The 24,742-nt window shown below is 42.8% G+C and overlaps 2 protein-coding genes across 2 annotated transcripts; one reads left to right on the plus strand and one right to left on the minus strand.

The window, feature by feature from the left end:
* The first annotated feature begins 8,408 nt into the window (after positions 1 to 8,408).
* On the plus strand, positions 8,409 to 9,219 carry LOC147531643 (uncharacterized). Its single transcript, XM_086649770.1, has 2 exons — positions 8,409 to 8,499; positions 8,597 to 9,219. Exons 1-2 carry the CDS (start codon positions 8,409 to 8,411, stop codon positions 9,217 to 9,219), a joined length of 714 nt encoding a protein of 237 aa, XP_086505896.1.
* Positions 9,220 to 19,942: 10,723 nt separating this feature from the next.
* Positions 19,943 to 23,979, minus strand: LOC147531644 (uncharacterized). The gene is made up of 6 exons (XM_086649771.1): positions 23,113 to 23,979; positions 22,271 to 22,920; positions 21,888 to 22,125; positions 21,206 to 21,634; positions 20,994 to 21,094; positions 19,943 to 20,348 (listed from the first exon to the last, which is right to left on the minus strand). The coding sequence occupies exons 1-6, from the start codon at positions 23,977 to 23,979 to the stop codon at positions 19,943 to 19,945; spliced, it is 2,691 nt and encodes an 896-aa protein (XP_086505897.1).
* Between the last annotated feature and the right edge of the window lie 763 nt (positions 23,980 to 24,742).

Genomic DNA, 24,742 nt, shown 5'->3' on the forward strand with positions numbered 1-24,742 from the left:
GATAGTCCCTAACATGGCTGCAACATGAATAAGAAAGACCCAGCCCGACTGCCCGATAAATTGAGAAACCCGAGCATCTATACCGCTCCTCAAAACATCATAAAGAAGACCACGAGGATGCCATAAGTCAGTCCAAAATTTGGTATCATGACCATCCCCCAAAGAAGTACCAATGAGTCGCCGAGCCTTCGGTCTTTTGGCTAAAATCTGACGCCAACACCATGAACTAGTACTCGGAGCTGAAAGGGTCCAGAAAAGCGGATCTTTGATGAGATTATTTCTCACCCAATCAGCCCACAAGGTCGTCTTACCACTGACCAAATCCCATATATGACGAAGGTTTGACGCCGCGAAAAGCATCTCGATATTGCGAAAGTGACGTGAAAAGTGATTTTTTAGGGTTTTTCTTAGGTTTTGCTGATCGGAAAGGCTGCTGGTTGGATTTTCCGGCCATGAAGGAGCTTTCTCACGGCAAAGATACTAGCTTAAGAGATGATGGAGAGATAGGAGAGGGGCGGTTCTTGTTGACTGGAAACCGTGTCATCAGTGAAGGTGAAGAAGATGAAATGGAGGATGATGCTTCCATGGCGGCTAAACAGACACAACCGAGCATAGGTAGGGCTGATCATGTCTCTGTCCCCCTTATTTTTAAGGCAACAGCAAACCAGGTTTCTAGCCTATCAAAAGGAGTTCCTGAGCCCCATAAATCAACTCCAAAGAATGTTGTTCATATTGAAGGAGGCACGACTCTTGGAACAAGTTCAGGGACAAACAAGAAGAAGATGATGGGTACTAACACTTTCGCTGAATCTATTAGAAACAACATGTTTTCAAGTATTCTTCGTAATCCAATGGAGTTGGTTAACACAAACATAGCAGATCCAGGAAGGCAGCATCCGGCGACGGCAACACCAGATTTTAGGTTTCCGGCTGCTGCTAGGGTTCCGGCAAGAACAGATTCACGTGAAACTGATCACATGAATCTGGGTGCCTCCATGGAGGGGGTGCCCCAATTCGTTCTCATTGGAGAGAACTATTCAGCAACAAAATAGAACCTACTCGAGCTGCTTTGAACTATGTCCCTCCCACTGTCTTAGAAGGTCGTTTCATGGCAGAATTGAATACCTCAGATTTTGTAAACGAAATTCAGTCCTTCGAAAACATACTCATTGGTAGTTTCGTTGGCGAGAGAATGGGATTTGGTTTGGTACAGAGTGTCTTAGTAAAACAATGGCAACCGAAGGGTGAGATGACACTCACAGTACATGGGAGTTCAGCTTATGTTATTAAGTTCTCATCTTTAGAAGACAGGAAACGAGCGTTGGAACACGAAACTATCTTTATCGCGGGTCGGGTCTTTATAGTAAGGCCATGGAAGCTTCACATTGAACAGGAACTCCAAGAAATGAAGACGATACCCATATGGGTAAGGTTGAGAAATATTCCTCTTCTGTTCAGGAATTCCAAAGGAATTTCACACATTGCTAGTGTGTTGGGTATTCCTCTTATGCAAGATGGTCGTACGGAATCCAAGGAGCGAATGGCCTTTGCACGGGTGTGTGTTGAAGTTCAAGTGGATAGGGGTTTACCCTACGAGATTGAAGTTCGAGTTAAGGATGGTACTTCAGATCATATAGTAAAGGTGCAAGTAGAATATTCATGCAAGTGTATGATGTGTCATGTGTTTGGGCATGATGACTCGACGTGTCCTAAGCGACCAAAACTTGCTGAAAATGTTACAGGCCAAGTCGTCAAAAAACAGCAACTTAGAGAAGACAGAGCACCGGATGGTAACCCTAAGGCTCGGGCGAACCAGCAAGGTACAATAACAACAAATCAAACGAGAAAGTTTAATGGGAAGCAAACGAACTTTAAATCTAGTAAGGGGTTTGGTTCGGGTGGTCAAAATGGTGGGAGGAAACGTCCGGCAATGGTCCCAGCTCGAGAAATTCAGCAAACACGTGAGGATAACAGAAATGACAATGAAGGATGGTCGGTGGTTAAATCTAAGGGCAGCAAGCTCTATCTCGGTGGAGAACAACCAGAAAAGCTTGATCAACAACCAAGGAAGATGGCAAAGAAGGCAACAGCAACATACGACAAATCAGGCCCAAATAGCTACAATGAAGGTAATTCTTTCTCGGCTCTTTCCACTTCTGGAAATTTAGATATTGATGCACATGAGGGTGAGCCGGAGGGGAGGTTACTTGCAAATGACCGTTCCCACCATGAGGGAACTAGTCCTACTTTTTTTTTATTATGATAAGCGGGAGGAGCCCGAAACGAATACAATGAAAGAAAAATCAAAAAAGAAAAGAACAGCAAAGAAGTCAAATTACATCATCTCATTAGCCCCACCCTTTCCTCATTCTCACTGTTCCTCTAGAGTCCGCATTGACGATATTGACTAATTCCACCGGAAGTTGACTAATATTCAAGTGAGTCACCCCTGGTCCGAGCTTCATCTTCGACAGGAAATCTGCAGCCTGATTGGCTTCTCTATAGACATGAAAAACCCGAAAACTCCGAAATTGACTCCGAAGCCTCTGAACCCTCTTCCACAAACGTCTCGCCCTCCATGGTAATTTTTGATGTGGTTTTGCAAGAAGTAACTTGATATTCATCGAGTCAAGACCAAGTTCAACTTCCTGCAATCCGGCACTAAGTGCTAACTCCAATCCCAACTCAACACCCTGTAGCTCGTGTATGAAAATAGTCTGTCCATCAACCTGACCTGTGGCTGCTCTCACAACAGTCCCCTCCGAGTCTCGAATAATGGCTCCATACCCAGCATCCACCTCGTTCAGTGCACCATCCGTATTAATCATATATCTCCCTTCCATCGGCCGAGTCCATTTGCATAAGGTGTAAACCGGCTTTTGGAGAGAGATAGTAAGATTCCAGCGCTCGATGGTTCTCCGGTTCTCCTCCGTATCTTCAAACCGTTTGGTAACAGTATTCAGCTTGATCCTCACTTCATCACAAATAGTGTGTATAATCAGCTCCGGTGACATGACATTACTTCTAAATACCCTATTATTCTGCTCCTTCCAAATATGATAAACATAGGCATTTAGAAGCAGACGGCCCACTCGGGCAGCAATAGAAAGCCCACCAAAGTGATTAATGCACCACTGTAGCTCCCCTTCCAAATCTGCAGCACATACTCTCTGATATCCCATCTTAAGTAATAACGATTCCCATATAATCTTTGTAACCGAACAGCCAAAGAATAAGTGGAAAACCGTTTCTTCATCTCCCCCACAGAATACACAAGTAGTGTCTAAAGGCATACCCCAACTAGCCAGAAGCGATCTGGTTTTGAGGCGTTGTCGGAAGGCAAGCCACGTGATGAAGCAATGTTTGGGTATACCACCCGGTGACCATACTAATGAAATCCAGCTCAATCGAGTTCCCCTAGGTCGAATAGCTTCATACGTCTCTTTGAGAGTAAACTCTCCATTCTGGCTAGGCGTCCAGATCACCTCATCTCTAAGAGTGCTGTCTACCACCACCTCTCTAGCCTCGACCTCAATAGTCCCTAACATAGCTTCCACATGCGTAGGGAAAACCCAGCCTGAATGCCCGATAAACTGAGAAACCTGGGCATCTAAATGAAGGTAAGAGTCGTATCTATGTGTCTCCTCAAAAGCATGAAATAGAAGACCACGAGGATGCCATAAATCAGTCCAGAATTTGGTATCATGACCATCCCCCAAAGAAGTGCAAATGAGTCGAAGGGCCATCGGTCTGCTGGCTAGAATCCGACGCCAACACCAAGAACTTCTACTCGAGGCCGATAAAGTCCAGAAGTGTTGATCTTTGATGAGATTATTTCTCACCCAATCAGCCCACAAAGTCGTCTTACCACTAACCAGATCCCATATATGGCGAAGGTTAGACGCCTCAAACAACATCTCGATATTACGAAATCCGAGGCCCCCTTCATCAGTTGGGTAACAAAGGCTTTCCTAGCCAATAGGAGCTCTCTTACACCCCATATCAGCACCTGACCAAAGGAACTTACTAAAGATGGAGTTGATGTCGTTCATAACCCTTTTGGGAATAACAAACACCGCTGCCCAATATAGTAACATACTATTCAAAACCACCTTTATGAGAAGAACACGCCCCGCAAACGATAAAAAGCGACTCTTCCAAGATTGGATTCGTCCCTTGATTTTATCGATCAGCGGTATGCAATGACTATAGGTAAGACGAGATGATATGAGAGGTAATCCCAGGTATCGAATAGGCAGAGAACCAATAACGAATTCCAGGATGGTGGTGATATCACTCTGACCTTGGGTCGAGATACCAACAAAGAAGATAGTACTCTTAAGCACGGTAGCCTGCAACCCCGTCGCCCGATGAAAGCCAGTTAGCACACCTTTTAGAGATTGAGCCAAACCCATGTCTCCTCGAAAGAAGACCATGAGGTCGTCTGCAAAACAAAGGTGAGTAACCTTCGGGACTAGACACTGAGGGTGTAGCAGAAACCGACCTGCCCTTTCCTCTCGATCAATAAGAACCGCGAATACCTCCATCATTAAAACAAACAGATATGGAGATATTGGACAGCCTTGCCGTAAACCCCGTTTCCCATCAAAATAACCGTGGGCTTCACCATTGACCAAAATAGAGAACTTAGACGTAGTGACACAAGCCCGTATCCATTCTATAAATATCCTTGGAAAATGGAACTTGCCAAGGACTGAGAATAGAGAAGACCAACGGACTGTGTCATACGCTTTTTTAAGGTCAATCTTAACCGTACACCGCGCTGGACCAGTGGGTCGATGGTTATTCCGGACAATCTCATGGGCTAGCATGATATTGTCCTGGATAGTACGGCCTGAAATAAAGGCTGACTGGTTCGGACTAATCATCAAATAAATAACTCCCTTCAGTCGAATAGTGAGTATCTTGGTAATGCATTTATACAGCACATTACAACAAGATATAGGTCTAAAGTCCGAAACTGAGGAAGCATTATCGATTTTTGGAATAAGAGTCACAAAAGTAGAGTTTACCTCTTTGAGAAGTTTCCCAGAGCTGAAGAAGTTCTGAATAGCCTCCACAAAATCATCTCCCACAATCGACCAACACGCCTTAAAAAAATGGGAAGAGAACCCGTCCGGCCCCGGTGATCGATCAGAACCAATAGTTTGCAAAGCAGCATATATTTCATCTCTAGTCACCCTCATAGTAAGAAGAGCTCCTTCAGCTTCCGTCAGCGGGCGTGAGAACTCCACATTAGATATGTGATCTGATGCTTCATTATCCTCATCATCCCGACCGAATAAGCCCCGATAGAAATCCACACACATATTGGCTATTTCCACTGGATCCTCAGCCACCGAACCATCCTCTCTGGTGAGTCTAGTAATAGTGTTCCGTGACTTCCGCTCCTTAATAGAGTTATGGAAATAAGCTGTATTGCTGTCATCGAGAGTGAGCCATTCAACTTTAGCACGTTGTCGGAGCATTGCTGTTTCAGCCCGTACAACGTTACTATAGTTTTCAGTAGCTACTCTCTCTTGGCCTCCGTAAAACCTGGTTTGCTGGATCTCCCTGCAATCGAACCTGCACTGAATGTAAAAAATTCCGGTTAATGGTTACCTGGTTCGTCACCCCATTGAACCGATCTTTCTTCCATTCATTCAACCGAGCCTTCAAAGCTTTCAGTTTAGTCACCATACGAAACATCGGATTACCCCGTACTGACACCTTCCATACATCAGCAACAAGAGCTCGAAACGTGGGATCCTCCGTCCAGGCATTAAAAAACCTAAACGGAGTACGCCGGTGTATGTTGGGTGCAGCAAGCGGTATAATAATAGGAGAGTGATCTGAATCCCCGGGCGGTGGAAAATCTGCTTTAGATAGAGGAAAGCAGGTCAACCAACCGCTGTTAATAAGAGCCCGATCAATCTTGGAACTGACATTAGCAACTCCCATTTGCCTGTTAGACCATGTATAGAAACAACCTGTATACGGGCAATCGAACAGTCCCAAATCGGTAATACAGTCAAACATCTCATTGGAGCCTTGAGACGGTAAGCTGTTACCGCCCCTCTTTTCATTGGCCAGCATCGTGGTGTTAAAGTCACCTAGCACTAGCCACGGAGCCTCAGAACCCATCATGAGAAACTCAGGTCCCTCCAAAGCTCCCGGCGACAAACAGTATTATTGCTACCGTACACCACTGCCAAAAGAAAACCCGAACCATCTGGAAATCGAACACCACCTGCAATAACTTGCCCTCCAACATGGGACACAGTGAAATCAACCCTACTCGGGTCCCATCCAATCCAAATCCGTCCATTCGGAACAACCACATAATTATCAATAAAAGTCCAGTTAGGTTTAAGACTACGCTGAATACGAGTCTTATTCCTTTCCTGGACATGAGTTTCCAAAAAGCCACACAAACCAATACGATTCAATCTCACAAAATCTCTCACACTCTTCGTATGGAGAGAGTCATTAAGACCTCTCACATTCCAACATGCGAGATTAATCATTAAACTAATGGAGGATTCTGAGTAATTCCTTTCGAACTCTCGGAGTTACTCAATAATGGTTGCTGACCCTCCATTGGGTGGGTTAAGTCCTCTTGATGAGGGTCCAGCTCACATGAAATAACATTATTTTCATGGGTTTTCTGCACATCATTCCCAATAGTATCAATAGACAACAAGGCTGAGAATGAGTTACCTGTTTGGCTACGGTTGCTCCCACTCGTGATGACTTGGTTTTGAGATGGTAACCTCTTAAGTATCTTCCTTCTTTGCTGATCTACTCTACCAATCTGCCCCGAACCCACCTGGAATTGCTTAGTTTTATTTGCAACAATCGTCCACTCGGTTGTCTCGTCTTTGTCATCCCCATTACGAACAACTTGTGAATCTCTTCCTTCTCCTGTTGCTGATCTTTTCCTCCCACCATCTTGTTTCATATGAGGTCCCTTTTTGGCATGAGGTTGCTGGAATTGAGTAGTTCTCGGATGTTGTGTTGTGGTTGCTCCTCGGGTAGTCTCTTTGGTGGTACGAAGATGGTTTTTATGTACGTCTGATGTCACATGCTGTTTTGGTAGTGTTGGACACCCAACATCGTCATGTCCGAACACTTTACACGTGGCACAACGAGAAGGCAACCATGAATACTCAACTGCCACTTTCTCAAACACGTCTTGTGAACCATCTTTAACACGAATTCTGAGTTTCCATGAAAATTTAATCACAAATGCCGAGTTTCCATGAATTGTTAGTTTCAACCCACCCTTAGGGTTCCATTTTTTGATCAAGACGTTATGTACTAGACCATAGCTCAATCTCTCACCAACAAAGTTACCAATTAAAACATCATCAAATGATTTTACACGATCACCAAAATCAGCAATGTCAAAATCTGCTACTCGTTCGCCATTTACCTCTAGAGGTGGAGTATAACGTAGTGGAGCTTTCTGTGAAGAGTTCTCCTTTGTGAATAGTCGAGTCCAATTGAACTGTTGTCCTTCCGTGTGAGGTGCAGCACTCAACTCTTCACTATTCAAGAATGGTGAAGTAATCTGTCCCGGTGCAACAGGAACCCTAGCAGCTAACGGAACTCTAGGGTTTGCTGGAAAACTGCTGTTGTGATTGTTTCTTCCTGTTATCACCGGTGAGTGGTGGTTTAAACCTTCCATTGTAACTGGTTGCTGATTCCTCGAAGTGTTTCGCAAGATACTCGAGAACATATTGGTTTTTATTGCGTCTGCTAATGATTTATTACCCAAATTCTGACCTGTTTGCGACTTGAGTTGGCCGTCTTCACGTTGTTCCTGGTTCCTTGACTTATGTGCATTAGGGTTTGTATTAGGGTTTTGTTTACTTGCCGAGAACACAAGCCCTTCTCTGTTCGCCAATCTGTCCAAGGTTGGATTAGTTTCCTCAACTGTTTTTGATGGGGAATCATCTTCTCTCACACAGTCATGACCTTTTCCATGATGTTCTTCACGTGAAACCAGATAGGTTTCCTCTTCCATGTCCTCCTCTTCATCTTCACTAATCACTCGATTCCCAGCCAAGAGGAACCTTCCTTCATCGATCTCACCTTCATCTCTCATGTCTCTATCATTACTAAGATAAGAATCAATCATTGTCGGACTTAAACTAGTATCTTTGCCGTGAGAAAGCTCCTTCATGGCTGGAAAATCCAACCAGCAGCCTTTCCGATCAGCAAAACCTTAGAAAAACCCTAAAAAATCACTTTTCACGTCACTTTCTCTCTCCTCACGGGATTTTCTCTCTCTAGTCCTACTTTACATGACACACATGAGGCAACCAATCCCGATTTGACTAGTATGCGACTGGATAACACTACCGAAACTTCTACGGAGGTCGAGGATACCTCCCAATAGTTAAATGATTAATCTTGCATGTTGGAACGTGAGAGGTCTTAATGACGCTCTCCGTACGAAGAGTGTGCGTGATTTTATGATATTGAATAGAATTGGTTTGTGTGGATTGCTAGAAACTCATGTTCAGGAGGTTAATAAGACTCGTATTTAGAAGTCTTAATTCCAACTGGACTTTTATTGATAACTATACAGCTGTTTCGGGAGGCCGGATTTGGATTGGTTGGGACCCTACTAGGGTCGATTTTACTGTGTCCTGTGTTAGAGGGCAAGTTATTGCAGGTGGTGTTCGGTTCACAGATGGCTTGGGTTTTCATTTGGCAGTGGTGTACGGAAGTAATAATACTGTTCATCGCCGGGAGCTATGGAGGGACCTTGAGCTTCTTATGATGGGCTCCGAGGCTCCTTGGTTGGTGCTAGGTGACTTTAATACCACGATGTTGGCTACTGAGAAGAGAGGTGGTAATACCTCGCCATCTCAAGGTTCTAATGAGATGTTTGACTGTGTAACCGATTTGGGACTGTTCGACTGCTCGTATACAGGTTGTTTTTATACTTGGTCTAACAGGCAGATGGGAGTTGCGAACATCAGTTCCAAGATTGATCGGGCACTTATTAATAGTGGGTGGCTGACTTGTTTTCCTCTAGCTAAAGCCGACTTTCTACCGGTTGGGGACTCAGATCACTCACCTATTATTATACCACTCGCTGCACCTAACATACACTGGCGAACTCCGTTTCGGTTCTTTAATGCATGGACGGAGGTTCCCACGTTTAAAGCTCTTGTTGTTGATGTATGGAAGGAGTCACTACGGTAACCCGGTGTTTCGAATGGTGACAAAGCTCAAGGCTTTGAAAGCTGGGTTGAATGAATGGAAGAAAGATCGGTTCAATGGGGTGACGAATCAGGTAACCATTAATCGTAATTTTTTACATTCAGTGCAGGTTTGATTACACAGTGATCCAACAAACCCGGTTTTACGGAGGCAAGAGAGAGAAGCTACTAAAAACTATAGTAACGTTGTTCGGGCTGAAGCAGCAATGCTCCGACAACGTGCTAAAGTTGAATAGCTTACTCTTGATGACAGCAATACAGCTTACTTTCACAACTCTATCAAAGAGCGGAAGTCTAGGAATGCTATTACTAGACTCACCAGGGAGGATGGTTTGGTGGCTGAGGATCCAACGGAGATAGCTAATATGTGTGTGGACTTCTATCGAGACTTATTTGGTCGGGAGGACGAGGATAAGGAATCATTAGATCCCATACCTAATGTGGAGTTCTCACGCCCGCTTACGGAAGCTGAAGGAGCTCTTCTCATCATGAGGGTGACTAGAGATGAGATTTTTGCTGCTTTACACACTATTTATTGGTTCTGATCGATCGCCGGGGCCGGATGGGTTCTCTTCCCATTTTTTTAAGGCGTGTTGGGACATCGTGGGAGATGATTTTGTGGAAGCTACTTCTTCAGTGTCAGATTTCAGACCGATATCTTGTTGTAATGTGTTGTATAAATGCATTACCAAGTTTCTTACTATACGGCTGAAGGGAGTTATTTATTCGATGATCAGTCCAAACCAATCAGCCTTTATTTTTTGCCGCACTATTCAGGACAATATCATGCTAGCCCATGAGATTGTTCGGAATTACCACCGACCAGATACCTCGACTAGGTGTACGGTTAAGATTGACCTTAAGAAGGCGTATGACACAGTTCGTTGGTCTTCACTGTTCTCATTCCTTGGTAAGTTTCACTTTCTAAGGATATTCATAGAATGGATACGGGCCTGTGTCACCACGTCTAAGTTCTCGATTATGGTTAATGGTGAAGCCCATGGTTATTTTGATGGGAAGCGAGGTCTACGGCAAGGCTGCCCGATTTCTTCATATCTATTTGTCCTAATGATGGAGGTATTCACGGTTCTTATTGATCGAGAGGAAAGAGCAGGTCGGTTCTTGCTACACCCTAAGTGTCGAGTTCCGAAAGTTACTCACCTTTGTTTCGCTGACAATCTCATGGTCTTCTTTCGAGGAGACGCTGGTTTAGCTCAATCTCTAAAAGATGTGTTAACAGGTTTTCATCGGGCGACGGGGTTGCAGGCCAATGTGACTAAGAGCACGGTTTTCTTTGCTGGTCTTTCGGCCTAAGGTCAGAGTGATATTACTAGTATTTTGGAATTCGGTACTGGTTCTCTGCCTATTCGTTATTTGGGTTTACCTCTTATATCGTCCCGTCTCACCTATAGCCATTGTATTCCGTTGATTGATAAAATCAAGGGACGAATCCAATCTTGGAAGAGTCGATTTTTATCGTTCGCGGGGCGAGGTCTCCTCGTAAAGGTGGTTTTTAATAGTATGTTACTATATTGGGCAACAGTGTTCGTTATTCCCAAGAGAGTAATAAATGACATCAACTCCATCTTTAGTAAGTTCCTGTGGTTTGGCGTGGATATAGGGTGTAAGAGAGCTCCCATTGGCTGGGAAAGCCTTTGTTACCCCACTGATGAAGGGGGACTTGGTTTTTGTAATATCGAGGTGTTGTTTGAGGCGTCAAATCTTCGTCATATATGGGACCTGGTTAGTGGTAAGACGACTTTGTGGGCTGAGTGGGTGAGAAATAATCTCATCAAAGATCAGCTTGTCTGGACTTTATCGGCTTCGAGTAGAAGTTCTTGGTGTTGGCGTCGGATTCTAGCCAGCAGGCCGACGGCTCAACGACTCATTTGCACTTCTCTGGGGGACGGTCATGATACCAAATTTTGGACTGATCTATGGCATCCTCGGGGTCTTCTTTATGATGCTTTCGCGGAGGGGTGTAGGTATGATTCTCACCTATATTTAGATGCACGGGTATCTCAGTTTATTGGGCAGTCGGGCTGGGTTTTTTCCTACTCATATCACAGCTATGTTAGGGGCTATTGCGGCCGAGGCTAGAGAGGTGGTGGTAGATAGTATACTTAGAGACGAGGTGATCTAGATGCCCAGCCAGAATGGAGAGTTTACTCTCAAAGAGACGTATGAAGCAATTCGACCGAGAGGAACTCGACGGAGTTGGACTTATTTAGTATGGTCACCGGGTGGAATACCCAAACATTGTTTCATCACGTGGCTTGCCTTTCGAAGACGCCTCAAAACTAGATCCCTTCTGGCTAGTTGGGGTATGGTTATAGACACTTCATGTGTTTTCTGTGGGGGAGATGAAGAAACAGATTTCCATCTATTCTTTGGCTGCTCGGTTACAAAGACTATATGGGAATCACTATTACGCAAGATGGGATTTCAGAGAGTATGTGTTGTTGATTGGGAAGAGGAGTTACAGTGGTGTCTTAATCACTTTGGTGGGTTTTCCATTGCTGCTCGGGTGGGGCGTTTGCTTCTAAATGCCTATGTCTATCATATTTGGAAGGAGCGGAATAACAGGGTATTTAGAAGTGATGTTATGTCACCGGGGCTGATTATTCATAGTATTTGCGATGAAGTGCGGATCAAGCTGAATACTATTACCAAATGGTTTGAAGATACTGGGGAGAATCGGAGGACCATTGATCGATGGAATCTTACTATCGCTCTTCAAAAGTCGGTCTATACTTCATGTAAATGGACTCGCTTAAGAGCCAATTTCGGAGTTTTCGGGTGTTTCATGTCTATAGGGAAGCAAACCAAGCTGCTGATCACTTGTCTAAGATGAGGCTCGGACCGGGAGTAACTCAGTTGAATGCTAGTCAACTGCCGGCGGAATTAGTCAATATTGTGAATGCGGACTCTAGAGGGACAGTGAGAATGAGGAAAGGGTGGGGCTAATGAAATGATTTAATTTGATTTCTTTGTTGTTTTATTTAGTTTTATTTCATTGTATTCGGTTCGGGCTTCTCCCGCTTATCATTATAAAAAAAACATAAGTTTTCCCGACCAATGGGAGCTCTCTTACACCCCATATCAGCACCAGACCAAAGGAACTTATTTAAGATGGTATTGATGTCGTTCATAACTCTTTTTGGAATAACAAACACCGCTGCCTAGTATGATAACATACTGTTCAAAACCACCTTTATAAGCAATACACGCCGAGAAGATATAAGAGGCAATCCTAGGTATCTAATAGGCAGAGATCCAGTACCGAATTCCAGGATGGCGGTAATATCACTCTGACCTTGAGCCGAAAGACCAGCAAAGAAGATAGTACTCTTACGCACGTTGGCCTGCAACCCCGTCGATCGATAAAAACCAGTTAGCGCACCTTTTAGAGATTGAGCCGAACCCGTGTCTCCTCGAACGAAGACCATGAGGTCATCTACAAAACAAAGGTGAGTAACCTTCGGGACTAGACACTGAGGGTGTAGTAGAAACCGACCTTCCCTTTCCTCTCGATCAATAAGAACCGCGAAAATACCTCCATCATTAAAACGAACAGATATGGAGATATCGGGCAGCCTTGCCGTAAACCCCGTTTCCCATCAAAATAACCATGGGCTTCGCCATTGACCAAAATAGAGAACTTAGACGTAGTAACACAAACCCGTATCCATTTTATAAATATCCATGGAAAATGGAACTTACCAAGGATTGAGAATAGTGAAGACCAACGAACTGTGTCATACGCCTTCTTCAGGTCAATCTTAATCGTACACCGAGTTGGACCAGTAGGTCGATGGTAATTCCGGACAATCTCATGGGCTAGCATGATATTGTCCTGGATGGTACGGCCAGAAATGAGAGCTGACTGGTTCGGACTAATCATCGAATAAATGACTTCTTTCAGTCGGACAGTGAGTATCCTGGTAATGCATTTATACAGTACATTACAACAAGATATCGGTCTAAAATCTGAAACTGAAGAAGCATTATCGACTTTAGGAATAAGAGTCACAAAAGTAGAATTTACCTCTTTGAAAAGTTTTCCAGAGCTGAAGAAATTCTGAATAGCCTCCACAAAGTCATCTCCCACAATCGACCAACACGCCTTAAAAAAGTGAGAAGAGAACCCATCCGGCCCCGACCATCGATCAGAACCAGTTTGCAAATCTGCATATATTTCATCTCTGGTCACCCTCATAATATTAAGAGCTCCTTCAGCTTCCGTCAGTGGTCGTGAGAACTCCATATTAGATATGTGATCTAATGCTTCATTATCCTCATCTTCTCGACCGAATAAGTCCCGATAGAAATCCACACACATATTAGCTATTTCCTCTGGATCCTCAACCACCGAACCATCCTCTCTGGTGAGTCGAGTGATAGCGTTTCGAGACTTCCGCTCCTTAATAGAATTATGGAAATAAGCTGTGTTGTTGTCATCGGGAGTGAGCCAATCAACTTTAGCACGTAGTCGGAGGATTGTTGTTTCTGCCCGCACAACATTACTATAGTTTTCAGTAGCTACTCTCTCTTGCCTCCGTAAAACCGGTTTGCTGGATCTCCCTGCAATCGAACCTGCACTGAATGTAAAAAATTTCGGTTAATGGTTACCTGGTTCGTCACCGCATTGAACCGATCTTTCTTCCATTCATTCAACCGAGCCTTCAAAGCTTTGAGTCTTGTCACCATACGAAACATCGGATTACCCTGTACTGACACCTTCCATACATCAGCAACAAGAGCTCGAAACGTGGAATCCTCCGTCCATGCGTTGAAGAACTGAAACGGAGTACGACGGTGTATGTTAGGTGCAGCAAGCGGAATAATAATAGGAGAGTGATCTGAATCCACAGGTGGTGGAAAATCTGCTTTAGCTAGAGGAAAGCAGTTCAACCATCCACTATTAATGAGAGAGAGCCCTATCAATCTTGGAACTGACATTAGCAACTCCCATCTGCCTGTTAGACCATGTATAGAAACAACCTGTAAACGGGCAATCGAACAGTCCCAAATCGGCAACACAGTCAAACATCTCATTGGAGCCTTGAGATGGTAAGTTGTTACCGCCTCTCTTCTCATTGGCCAGCATCGTGGTGTTGAAGTCACTTAGCACTAGCCACGGAGCCTCAGAACCCAGCATGAGAAACTCAAGGTCCCTCCAAAGCTCCTGGCGATGAACAGTACTATTGCTTCCGTACACCACTACCAAAAGAAAACCCGAACTATCTGGAAATCGAATTCCACCTGCAATAACTTGTCCTCCAATATGGGACACTGTGAAATCAACCCTACTCGGGTCCCATCCAAATCTGTCCATTCGGAACAACCACATAATTATCAATGAAGGTCTAACTAGAATTAAGACTACGCTGAAGACGAATATTCCTTTCCTAGACATGAGTTTCTAAAAAGCCACACAACCCAATACGATTCAATCTCACGAAATCCCTAACACTCTTCGCACGGAGAGCGTCATTAAGACCTCTCACATTCCAACATGCGAGATTAATCATTAAACTATTGGGATAATGTTTCGATCTCCGTGGGGGTCTCGGTACAACAATTTGATCTCAAAACAGTAGCATGTGAGTTTGGGGACTGTCTGTGGTCTAGGTTCCTCGACATTATCCTCCTCATGGTAATTCTGGTCACTCATTATGGATTTATTCTCATGTAGTTGGCCAGAAACATTTGTATCTAAATTTTTAGAATTAGATATAACCGAGAAGGCATTACCTGCGAGTAGTCCCTGTTGCGATGGGTTACCATGTGACCTATCATTTCTTTTTGCCACCTTACGTCGTTGCTGGTCAGGTTTCTCCACAGGCTCTGCTCCTATTTTGAAACCATTAGACTTCAAAATAACCACTGACCACCCTTCTTCTCTCTGTCGGTCCTCTTCCAACACTTGTGACGTGGTATCCCTAGCATTAACCATAGCAGGTCGTTTCCTGCTTCCTCCTTGTCGGCCGGAACCGTTTCTTCGATCAGGTTGAGTACCATCATGTCGTTCATGGGCATTAGGTTTCTGGTTAGCCGGAACCTGACCTCTCGTGCCCAGTCGATGGTTCGGTTTGTTTACCTCCTGCTTATCAAATCTGGTTTGCAATCTGTCCCCGACATTTGCACCAACATCTTTGTTGGGTTTTGATTGCTTTAGCTATCGAACAGAAAACAAGAGAGACGGCCAATGACCGCCGCTCAAGATAGCTGGAAAGTTGCGTGAAAAAAGAACCCTAGAAAATCGCGCCTCTCAGCTCTTTCTCTCTCCTCCTAACGTTTTGTTTCCAATATGTGGGGGTCGAAATTGAGATAAAATCTAAAACTAGTCATATGAAATGGAGTTTTAGCACATATTAAACATATTGAATGACAAAACTCACAAATCGTCCGGAACAGTCTGTGACACAGTTTGGTGCAGTTTCAAATTGCTAATGTTTTATTTCCAATCTCAAGGTCGAAATTGAGGTAAAACTAAAAATTATATGGAAAGGAGGTTTAGGACATATGAAATATATTGGATGACAAAACTGACAACTCGTGCGAAACAGTTTGTGTCACAATTTTGTGCGATTTCTCGTTGTTCGCGTTTCATTTCTGATCTGAGGGGTTGAAATTGAGGTAACACCCTAAAAAATCATATGGAATGGAGGTTTAGGGGATACGAAACATATTGGATGACAAAACTCACTACTCTTCTTCTAAAATAATTTGTGACACAGTTTGGTGTAGTTTCATATTGGTAACATTTCATTTCCAATCTGTGGGGCTCGAAATTGAGATAAAACCCAAAACAAGTAATATGGAATGGAGTTTTAGGACATAGTAAACATATTGGATGACAAAACTCACAACTCGTGCGAAACAATCTGTGACACAGTTTCATATTGTAACGTTTAATTTCCAATCTAAGTGGTCGAAATTGAGGTAAAACACTAAAAATCATATGGAATGGAGTTTTTGGACATATGAAACACATTAGATGACAAAACTCACAACTCGTGAGAAACAGTTCGTGTCACAGTTTGGTGCAATTTCGAGTTGTAAGCGTTTCGTTTCCAATCCGAGGGTTTGAAATTGAGGCAAACCCCTAAAAAATCATATGGAACAGAGGTTTAGGAGATATGAAACATGTTGAATGACAAAACTCACTACTCATGTGAAACAGTTTGTGACACAATTTGGTGTAGTTTTTTGTTTTTTGAATTGTTCAGCGTGTGCCTCGAACCCTTGACCTCTAGGTGGAAGATTATACCTCTTACCACTCCAACTAAGGGATGTTGGCCAGTTTGGTGTAGTTTCATACTGCTAACGTTTCATTTCCAATTTGTGGGTGTCGAAATTGAGAAAAAACCTAAAACAAGTCATATTATATGGAGTTTTAGGACATATGAAACATATTGTATGACAAAACTCACTACTCTTGTGAAACAGTTTGTGACATAATTTGGTGTAGTTTAATATTGCTAACTTTTCATTTCCAATCTGTTGGGGTCGAAATTGAGATAAAACCGAAAACAAGTCATGTGGAATGGAGGTTTAGGAGATATGAAATATATTTGATGACATAGTTCCTACGAAGAAGTTGCTAACGTTTTATTTCCAATCTCAGGGTCGAAATTGAGGTTAGACAAAAAATAACATGGAATGGAGTTTTAGAACATATGAAACATATTGGATGACAAAACTGACAACTCGTGCGAAACATTTCGTGTCACAATTTGGTGCAATTTCTTGTTTTGCGCATGTCATTTCCAATCTGAGGGGTTGAAATTGAGGTAAAACCCTAAAAAATCACATGGAATGGAGATTTAGGAGATATGAAACATATTGGATGACAAAACTCACTACTCTTCTGAAACAGTTTGTGACACAGTTGGGGTAGTTTTTTTTTGCATAAATCAGCAGGCTAAAGGGAAAGCTGAACCCTAACAAGAAAGAGAAGACAGCCAAAAAGCCATCAAACAAGCGCCCAGCCCATACAATGACCCAAGCAGCCCACTAAAAACATATGGTCCCAAGGAAAAATAACAACCATAAAAACAAGCTAAAGAGGATAAAGGACAAAAAGAACCTCCATCATTTCTGCCTCATTTTAATTAGACCCAACCTATCTTCAGAAGCAACATTTTGCATCTCCTCACTAAGCTTATTTGCTGCAAGGTGATCAATACCCACTGAGTTTCTAGCCTTTGACAACAAATCAGCCAACTGGTTGGTTTCTCTAAAGACATGCTCAATGCTGCAAGAGTGGAATTTGGCCATATTACATTTGATTCTTTTCCAAACACTTAAGGACTGTCAAGAAGGAGTAGCACCAGGTTTACTCAACAGGTCACAAGCACCTTTCGAATCAATAACCACCCTCACATTGTCAAACCCATGGGACAATGTAATAGTCAAACCCACCTCAATGCCCTGCAGCTCATGATGGAGGACACTAACAGTTTCAGCCCCACCTTGTACAACACAAATAACATGACCTGCAAAATCTCTTAAAACACAACCAAATCCAGCCTGGTCCTTACTATAAGAACATCAGTATTGATTAAGACAGTGCCATGCTGAGGAGCAATCCAGACACAAGGGATGACACTAGGAGGAGTAACTGTCAGCTGCAGGTTCCAATTGTTAGCAATCTGCTCCAACCTAGGACTGTTAGCAGTGGAACAAGTCAAACCAACCATCTTCATACGAACATCATCAATGATCCTTCTCAAAAGACCCTCTTGGCTAACATTAGCACCTGAAGAAGTTCTGTTATTTCTCTCACACCAAACATGATAGATGAAGGCATTGAAGCTCAATCTGCCTAGAATAGCAATTATGTCTCTACCACTAAAAAGTCTAACACACCAATCTATCATATCAGCCCAGGAAGAACAAAGAGTCTGTCTAAGAGCCAACATTCTAAGAAGCTCCCTCCAGACTCCTCTAGAATAGCTACACTTGAAGAAAAGGTGAACATCATCCTCCTCCCTACCAGAGCAAAGGCAGCAGGTAACATCAATATTCAAGCCCCATTTATAAAGTTTCAACTTTGTCTTAGCTGCTCTGTGTAACACCACCCAAGTAATGAAGCTATGCCTGGGAATGTTGTGGCTAAACCAAACCAAATAAGACCAAGGAACAGTAGGTAAAACCCCTCTCATAGCTTCATAAGTGCACTTCAAAGTGAAATCGCCCTTGTCATTAGCCAACCAGATTCTATAATCCTCATAACCCTCTGCTACAGCCACCTCCTGCAACTGGCTAGCAATAGGACCCAGGTAAATAGACTGTAATTGGGACAATCACCCACCAAAGCATTCAAATGGTAGTTCCTAACATATCTGAGCTGTTCAGAGAAGAAAGGCAACAGAAGACCCATAGGATGCCAAGGATCCTTCCAAAACCAAGTGCTATTACCATTACCAATTAGAACAGGGCAAAACTTCAACCCATGATGTCTATTTTGCAAAATTCTGCGAAGCACCAAGAGGCATCACAGTGGGCAGTAAGCTGCCAAAAGCATTTATCCTTAATGAGATGCATCTTGACCCATTGAACCCAGAGAGTGTGTTTACTAATAAAAATCTCCCAGATATGTCTAAGAGTACAGGCAACATTTAATGTGTCTAACTTCCTCAAATTAAGACCCCTTCTTTATAAAGATGACAGATGACAAACCAACTAACAATGCCGAGACCTATTGAATGGACTCGTGGAGGTTATAAGCTAACCCATCAAATTCTGCCAACAACCCTTGGTTGGAGTGGTTAGAAGTATAATCTTTTCCGCCTAGAGGTCAAGGGATCGAGCCACACGCTGAACAATTCAAAAAAAATACAAACCAACTAACAGGAGCACCCTTAGCTGACATTTCGGCCATCCCAAAGGAACCTCATGAAGATCCTATCAAGTTCATTGAGCACTCTCTTAGGCAAAACAAAGACACTGAACCAGAATAAAACTATTCCATTAAGCACAACTCTAATTAGAGTCAGTCTTCCTGCATAGGATAAGAATCTCATTTTCCAAGATTGAATCCTACCTAAAACCTTATCAATAAGAGGTTGACAATCATTATAACTCAGCCTGGAGGAAATAAGAGGAACTCCTAGGTACCTGATAGGAAGTGAAGCACAGACAAACCCAAGGCAATCTTTAATCCCAAGTACCTCCTCATCACTAAGGCCAGAAGTAAACATAGAACTTTTGGCCCTATTCACTTTCAATCCAGAACAAGCAGCAAAAAGATCAAGCACTCTACAGAGGGTCATAGCAGAGCCAAGATCACCTTTCGTGAAAACCAACAAGTCATCAGCAAAACTCAGGTGGGTGATCAAAGGGTCTTTGCACCTAGGATGGAGAGAAAACCTGCCCTCCTTAGCCTCAGAGACCAACAACACATTGAATACCTCCATAACCAACACAAAAAGATAGGGGGACATTGGGCAACCTTGCCTAATCCCCCTTTTACCTTTAATATAACCATAAGAGCAACCATTAATCATGAAAGAGTATTTAGGAGAAGAAATGCAAGCCTTAGCCCAGTTAATGAACTTCTCAGGAAACCCAAACTTAGCCATGATTTTAAGAAGAACACACTATTCTATAGTATCATAGGCTTTCTGCAAATCAATCTTGATAGCACACCTAGCAGGACCCTTGGTCCTTTGATAATTCCTAGTAAGTTCATGGGCTTAAAGAATGTTGTCTTGAACAACCCTACCAGAAATGAAGGCAGATTGACAAGGACTAACAAGATGGCTAATGACATTCTTCATTCTCAGGGTCAAAATCTTAGTAATGATAACATTACAGCAAGAGATAGGCCTGAAGTCAGTCATTTTGGAAGCTCCAGAAGTCTTAGGCACAAGAGATACCAAAGTGGAATTTACCTCACCAAGGAGCATCCCAGTTCTAAAGAATCTGTTAACTGCATCCACCACATCATCACCTATTGTCTTCCAACATTCCTTGAAGAAATGAGTAGAAGACCCATCAAGCCCAGGAGCTTTATCACCACCTATGGTTGAGAGAACAGAAACCACCTCATCTCTAGTAACCATAGCACTGAGATCAACAGCTTGCTCTGCAGTAACTAACCTGTTGATGCGGGAGCATCAGAGCTAGATCAACCCGAGCTGGCCCAAACAGCTCTGGATCATGAAACAAGTCTGGAACAAGCAGCGCTGGGATACGACGATATTCCTACCCGGGGTCCGAGCGTTACTTTACTGAAGTTGGACCAATCACATGGATAATTATTGTCTTTAAAGAAGATTCTCGAAGACTTGAAGAGTCATTTTCGTTTTATTAATCAACATTAAGTTTAGTCTAGTCTTTCTATATTCATGCATTTAAATTAAGCTGTTTCCAATGTATCTAGTTTCAATGCATTTAGACTAGCTTTTATGTCCCCATTTAATGTATTCTCCTCTATATAATGAGCTTATTGTGAATGAAAAAATCAGAGAATATTGAATTGGAAATCATAGAGTCTTTGTGAATTTGGATCTGTTTAGATCAACTCCTTTATCCTCTGGTTTTGGAAGAGCCATTGGTGGTGGATTTCGAGCGTCTTTATCATCTGGTGGTGGCAACTTTATCCAGGTGTGGTGTTATCTCAACCGGTATCTTTATCACTTTGTGATGGCAACTTTATCAAAGTGTGGTGATCTGGATCTTCTTAGTTACTCTGTTACGATTTTACATTCACTCCGTACTCACGCTTCCGGGAAAACGCATCACCTGTCAAAATGAATGGAATCCAACAAAGTTAGACCATCCTCACTCAATAAAGAAGTACCAAACAACCTACTATAGAAACCCACACATTCATTAGCCACATCCTGAATTTTTTTTTAAATTGTTCAGCGTGTCTCGAACCCTTGACCTCGAGGGTGGAAGATTATACCTCCTACCACTCCAACCAAGGGTTGTTGACACCACAATTCACTTGCCACATCCTGAATTTGAGTCAACTTAACACCCTTCTCATTGTAAAGAAAAGGAATGTTGTTTCTGGATCTTCTTTCCTTCACATAATTATGAAAGAACTTAGTATTTTGATCCCCCAGGTCAATCTTTTGCACCCTAGACTTTTGCCTCATCATTGACTCCTCCATAACAGCAAGCTTTGTGTAATTTGCTACAGCAACTCTCTCCTGACTATTGGTGTCAGCATCAAGAAGCTCCAATTGAAGCTTAGTCTGGAGATGATCCAACACCTTAGCTTGCTGAACTTGAGCAACAAACCTAGCAAAATTAGCTTTCTTCCAATCAACTAAAGCTTTTTTCACATTCTTTAATCTACAAACAAGTCTAAACATAGGGTTACGACAGACTGGCAGAACCCATGCCTTCTTAACTATGTCCATAAATTCCTCATCCTAGGTCCACGCATTGAAAATTTTAAAAGGTCTAGGCCCTGTAGCAACTCCATCAAAAACAGAAAGAACAAAAGAAGCATGGTCAGAAAATAAAGGGTTCAGAAACTCAGTCCTAGCATTTTTTTTTTTTTTGAAATGAACTCAGTCCTAGCATTTGGACAGAGATTCACCCAATCAATGTTCACAAGAACTCTATCAAGTTTCTCAGCAACAACTCCATGCCCAATTTTCTTATTAGACCAAGTATACTCACAACCAGAGTAAGCACAATCAAAGAGTTGAACATTATGGACAAATCCCTAAAATCAGCCAAGCCACCCTCTCTAACAGCAGCACCACCCATTTTATCCTTCACCTCCAGGATGGTATTAAAATCACCCATCACAACCCAAGGGCAATGAAAAGAACCTGCAAGAAGACTCAAAGAACTCCAAAGAACCTTCCTAACCAAAACATCATTACTAGCATAAACAAAGCTAATGAGGGAAGTTCTGCCATCCATAAAATGAGCCATAACAGAAATATGTTGAGCATTCATGTTAATAACATGAAGATTAACAACAAAAGTGTCCCAAAAGACCCAAATTCTTCCTATCAAACTCATAGTTATGTAACCACTTCCAAGTAGGTAGCAACCTCTTCCTAATCACCTCACTTTTACCAATATCAATATGAGTCTTGAGAATACTACACACACACAAATTATTGCTTCTAACAAATTTAGTAACCTCTCCAGCTCTTGAGGGATGATTCATCCCTCTCACATTCCAGGCCCCAATATTAATCATTAAAACTCTGCAAAGACCTCTCCTAGGCTTAAGGTCTTTAGCCTCACTCATAATTTTAGCCTCAAAGGCCAAAACATTACTACCAACCACATTAGAAAGAGAAGAAGCCATCTTACCTACCTCTGGAACAGTAGGCATCCTTGTGTCAATAGCTGAGGCACTCTTAGCACCCTTATCCACCATGCCAGGCCTCAAAAGAATTGGTTTCTCCTTCCCCTCCCCCAGCTTAGAAGATATATTATCAGTAGCAACTCCCTTGCCATACAGAGCCCCAACATCACTCCCTAAAATTTTCCTAACATCACTCATCTCAAATACCACCCCCACTAACTTCTTTCCATTACCACCACTAACACTATCATAACCACCTGATTCTCTCCCCTTCCTCTTCATACTACCCTTATGCTTAACCTCAGTCCATCCTTCATTAGATATATCCACCCCCTCCATTGGTTCCCCAACAACAGGAGCATTAGCAGTTCTAACCGGTTCAAATACCTTCACATTTTCCATAGAGACCTGACTAACTGTCTCAGCAATTACCAACAACCCTTGGTTGGAGTAGTAAGAAGTATAATCTTCCACGTAGAGGTCAAGGGTTCGAGGCACACGCTGAACAATTCAAAAAAACTGTCTCAGCAACTCCCTACTTGGCCTTAGGATCCTAGAACAGGAATCGGAACTATGAACCAGTGCACAACAATGGACATAATATCTTGGCTTCCATGCATACTCTATAGCAATGTCCAAGTCTTCACCATCAACACACAATTCAAGGAAACTAGGCAACTCTCTATCCATAGGGATCTCAACACAAATCCTTGCGTAGGCCATCCTTAAACCAGATGAAGTAGGACCATCCAGGAATAATGGCTTCCCTAAAGAACTAACAATATCTTCTAGCCCCTCCTCATTCCATAGATGAATAGGAACACCTCTAAGCTTAACCCAACTAGGCATGAAAATCGGCCTCATAACCTCCTTCTCCAGAAAAGGAGCCCAAGGACGAGCAATAAAGATCCTATTAGCCACATAAATAGGCTCATGATCCAAAATTAATAACTCCTCCTCTAGATCAGCTCTGATTACATAAACAGAATCACCATGGATGGTAAAAGAAACCTCTACCTTAGGTTTCCATATATTAAGCAGGGTACTCTTAACAACCATGAAAGGGAGCTTGCTACCAAAAAAGTTCCCAATAATCAATCTCTTACAGTCCTCAACTCTATCCCTGTAATTTGAGGAAGAGATAACAACGCTGCCATTTACTAAAACTGGGTCCCGAAACTCTAAAGGTTTCCTACTACCAAACCGACTCTTAGCAAACAATTTAGTCCAATCCAGAGAAGAATTCATACCTTTCATTGAAGTAGCAGAGAATTGGTTCGAAGGAAGCTCTGAATTCAATCCCTCTACAGTCACACCATCCATCGGAGCGTGAACCAGAACTCGCAAGGGGGTACGAGGAACCCTAGATTCACCACTGAAAGAAACTGAATTCAATGTCCCGTCAACGTAGCAACCATGTTCTGAGAATTTCTCACAACCTTCCATCCCAGAGGAACTCTCACCAGCAGCTCGGATGGAACCTTACATCTCTACCACCACCAATTCAAGCTCCAAAAGAGCAATCGGTAGTGGACAGATTCCTTGAGTTCACAACAAAATAGTCGATCTAAGAAAACTAGAGAAGATACAAAAGGAAATAGAAGTCGGCCAGAAGGAAACACCAGTTACCAATATCGGGAAAAGAAAAAAGCCACCGCAGCCAAAATCGCTCCACCCAGAACTTTCTCTCTCCTCTCTAGGGTTTTCCTATGCGAGATAACCGCCTGCAGTTTGGTGTAGTTTTTTTTTGATAATGATAAGCGGGAGAAGCCCGAACCGAGTATAATGAAATAAACTAAATAAAACAGCAAAGAAATCAAATTACATCATTTCAGTAGCCCCACCCTTTCCTCATTCTCACTGTCCCTCTAGAGTCCACATTAACAATGTTGACTAGTTCCACCGGCAATTGGCTAACATTCAAGTGAGTTACTCCCGGTCTGAGCCTCATCTTTGACAAGTAATCAGCAGCTTGGTTTGCTTCCCTATAGACATGAAACACCCGAAAACTCCGAAATTGGCTCTTAAGCCTCTGAACTCTCTTCCATAAATGCCTCGCCCGCGATGGTAATTTCTGATTTGGTTTTGCAAGAAGTAACTTGATATTCATCGAATCAAGACCAAGTTCAACTTCCTGCATTCCAGCACTAAGTGCTAACTCCAATTCCAACTCAACACCCTGCAACTCATGTATAAAGATAGTTTTGTC

This window comes from Eschscholzia californica, unplaced genomic scaffold (genome assembly GCF_041429995.1).
Source record: "Eschscholzia californica isolate CP2 unplaced genomic scaffold, dmEscCali1.0.p SCAF_6, whole genome shotgun sequence".
Classification (NCBI taxonomy): domain Eukaryota; kingdom Viridiplantae; phylum Streptophyta; class Magnoliopsida; order Ranunculales; family Papaveraceae; genus Eschscholzia; species Eschscholzia californica.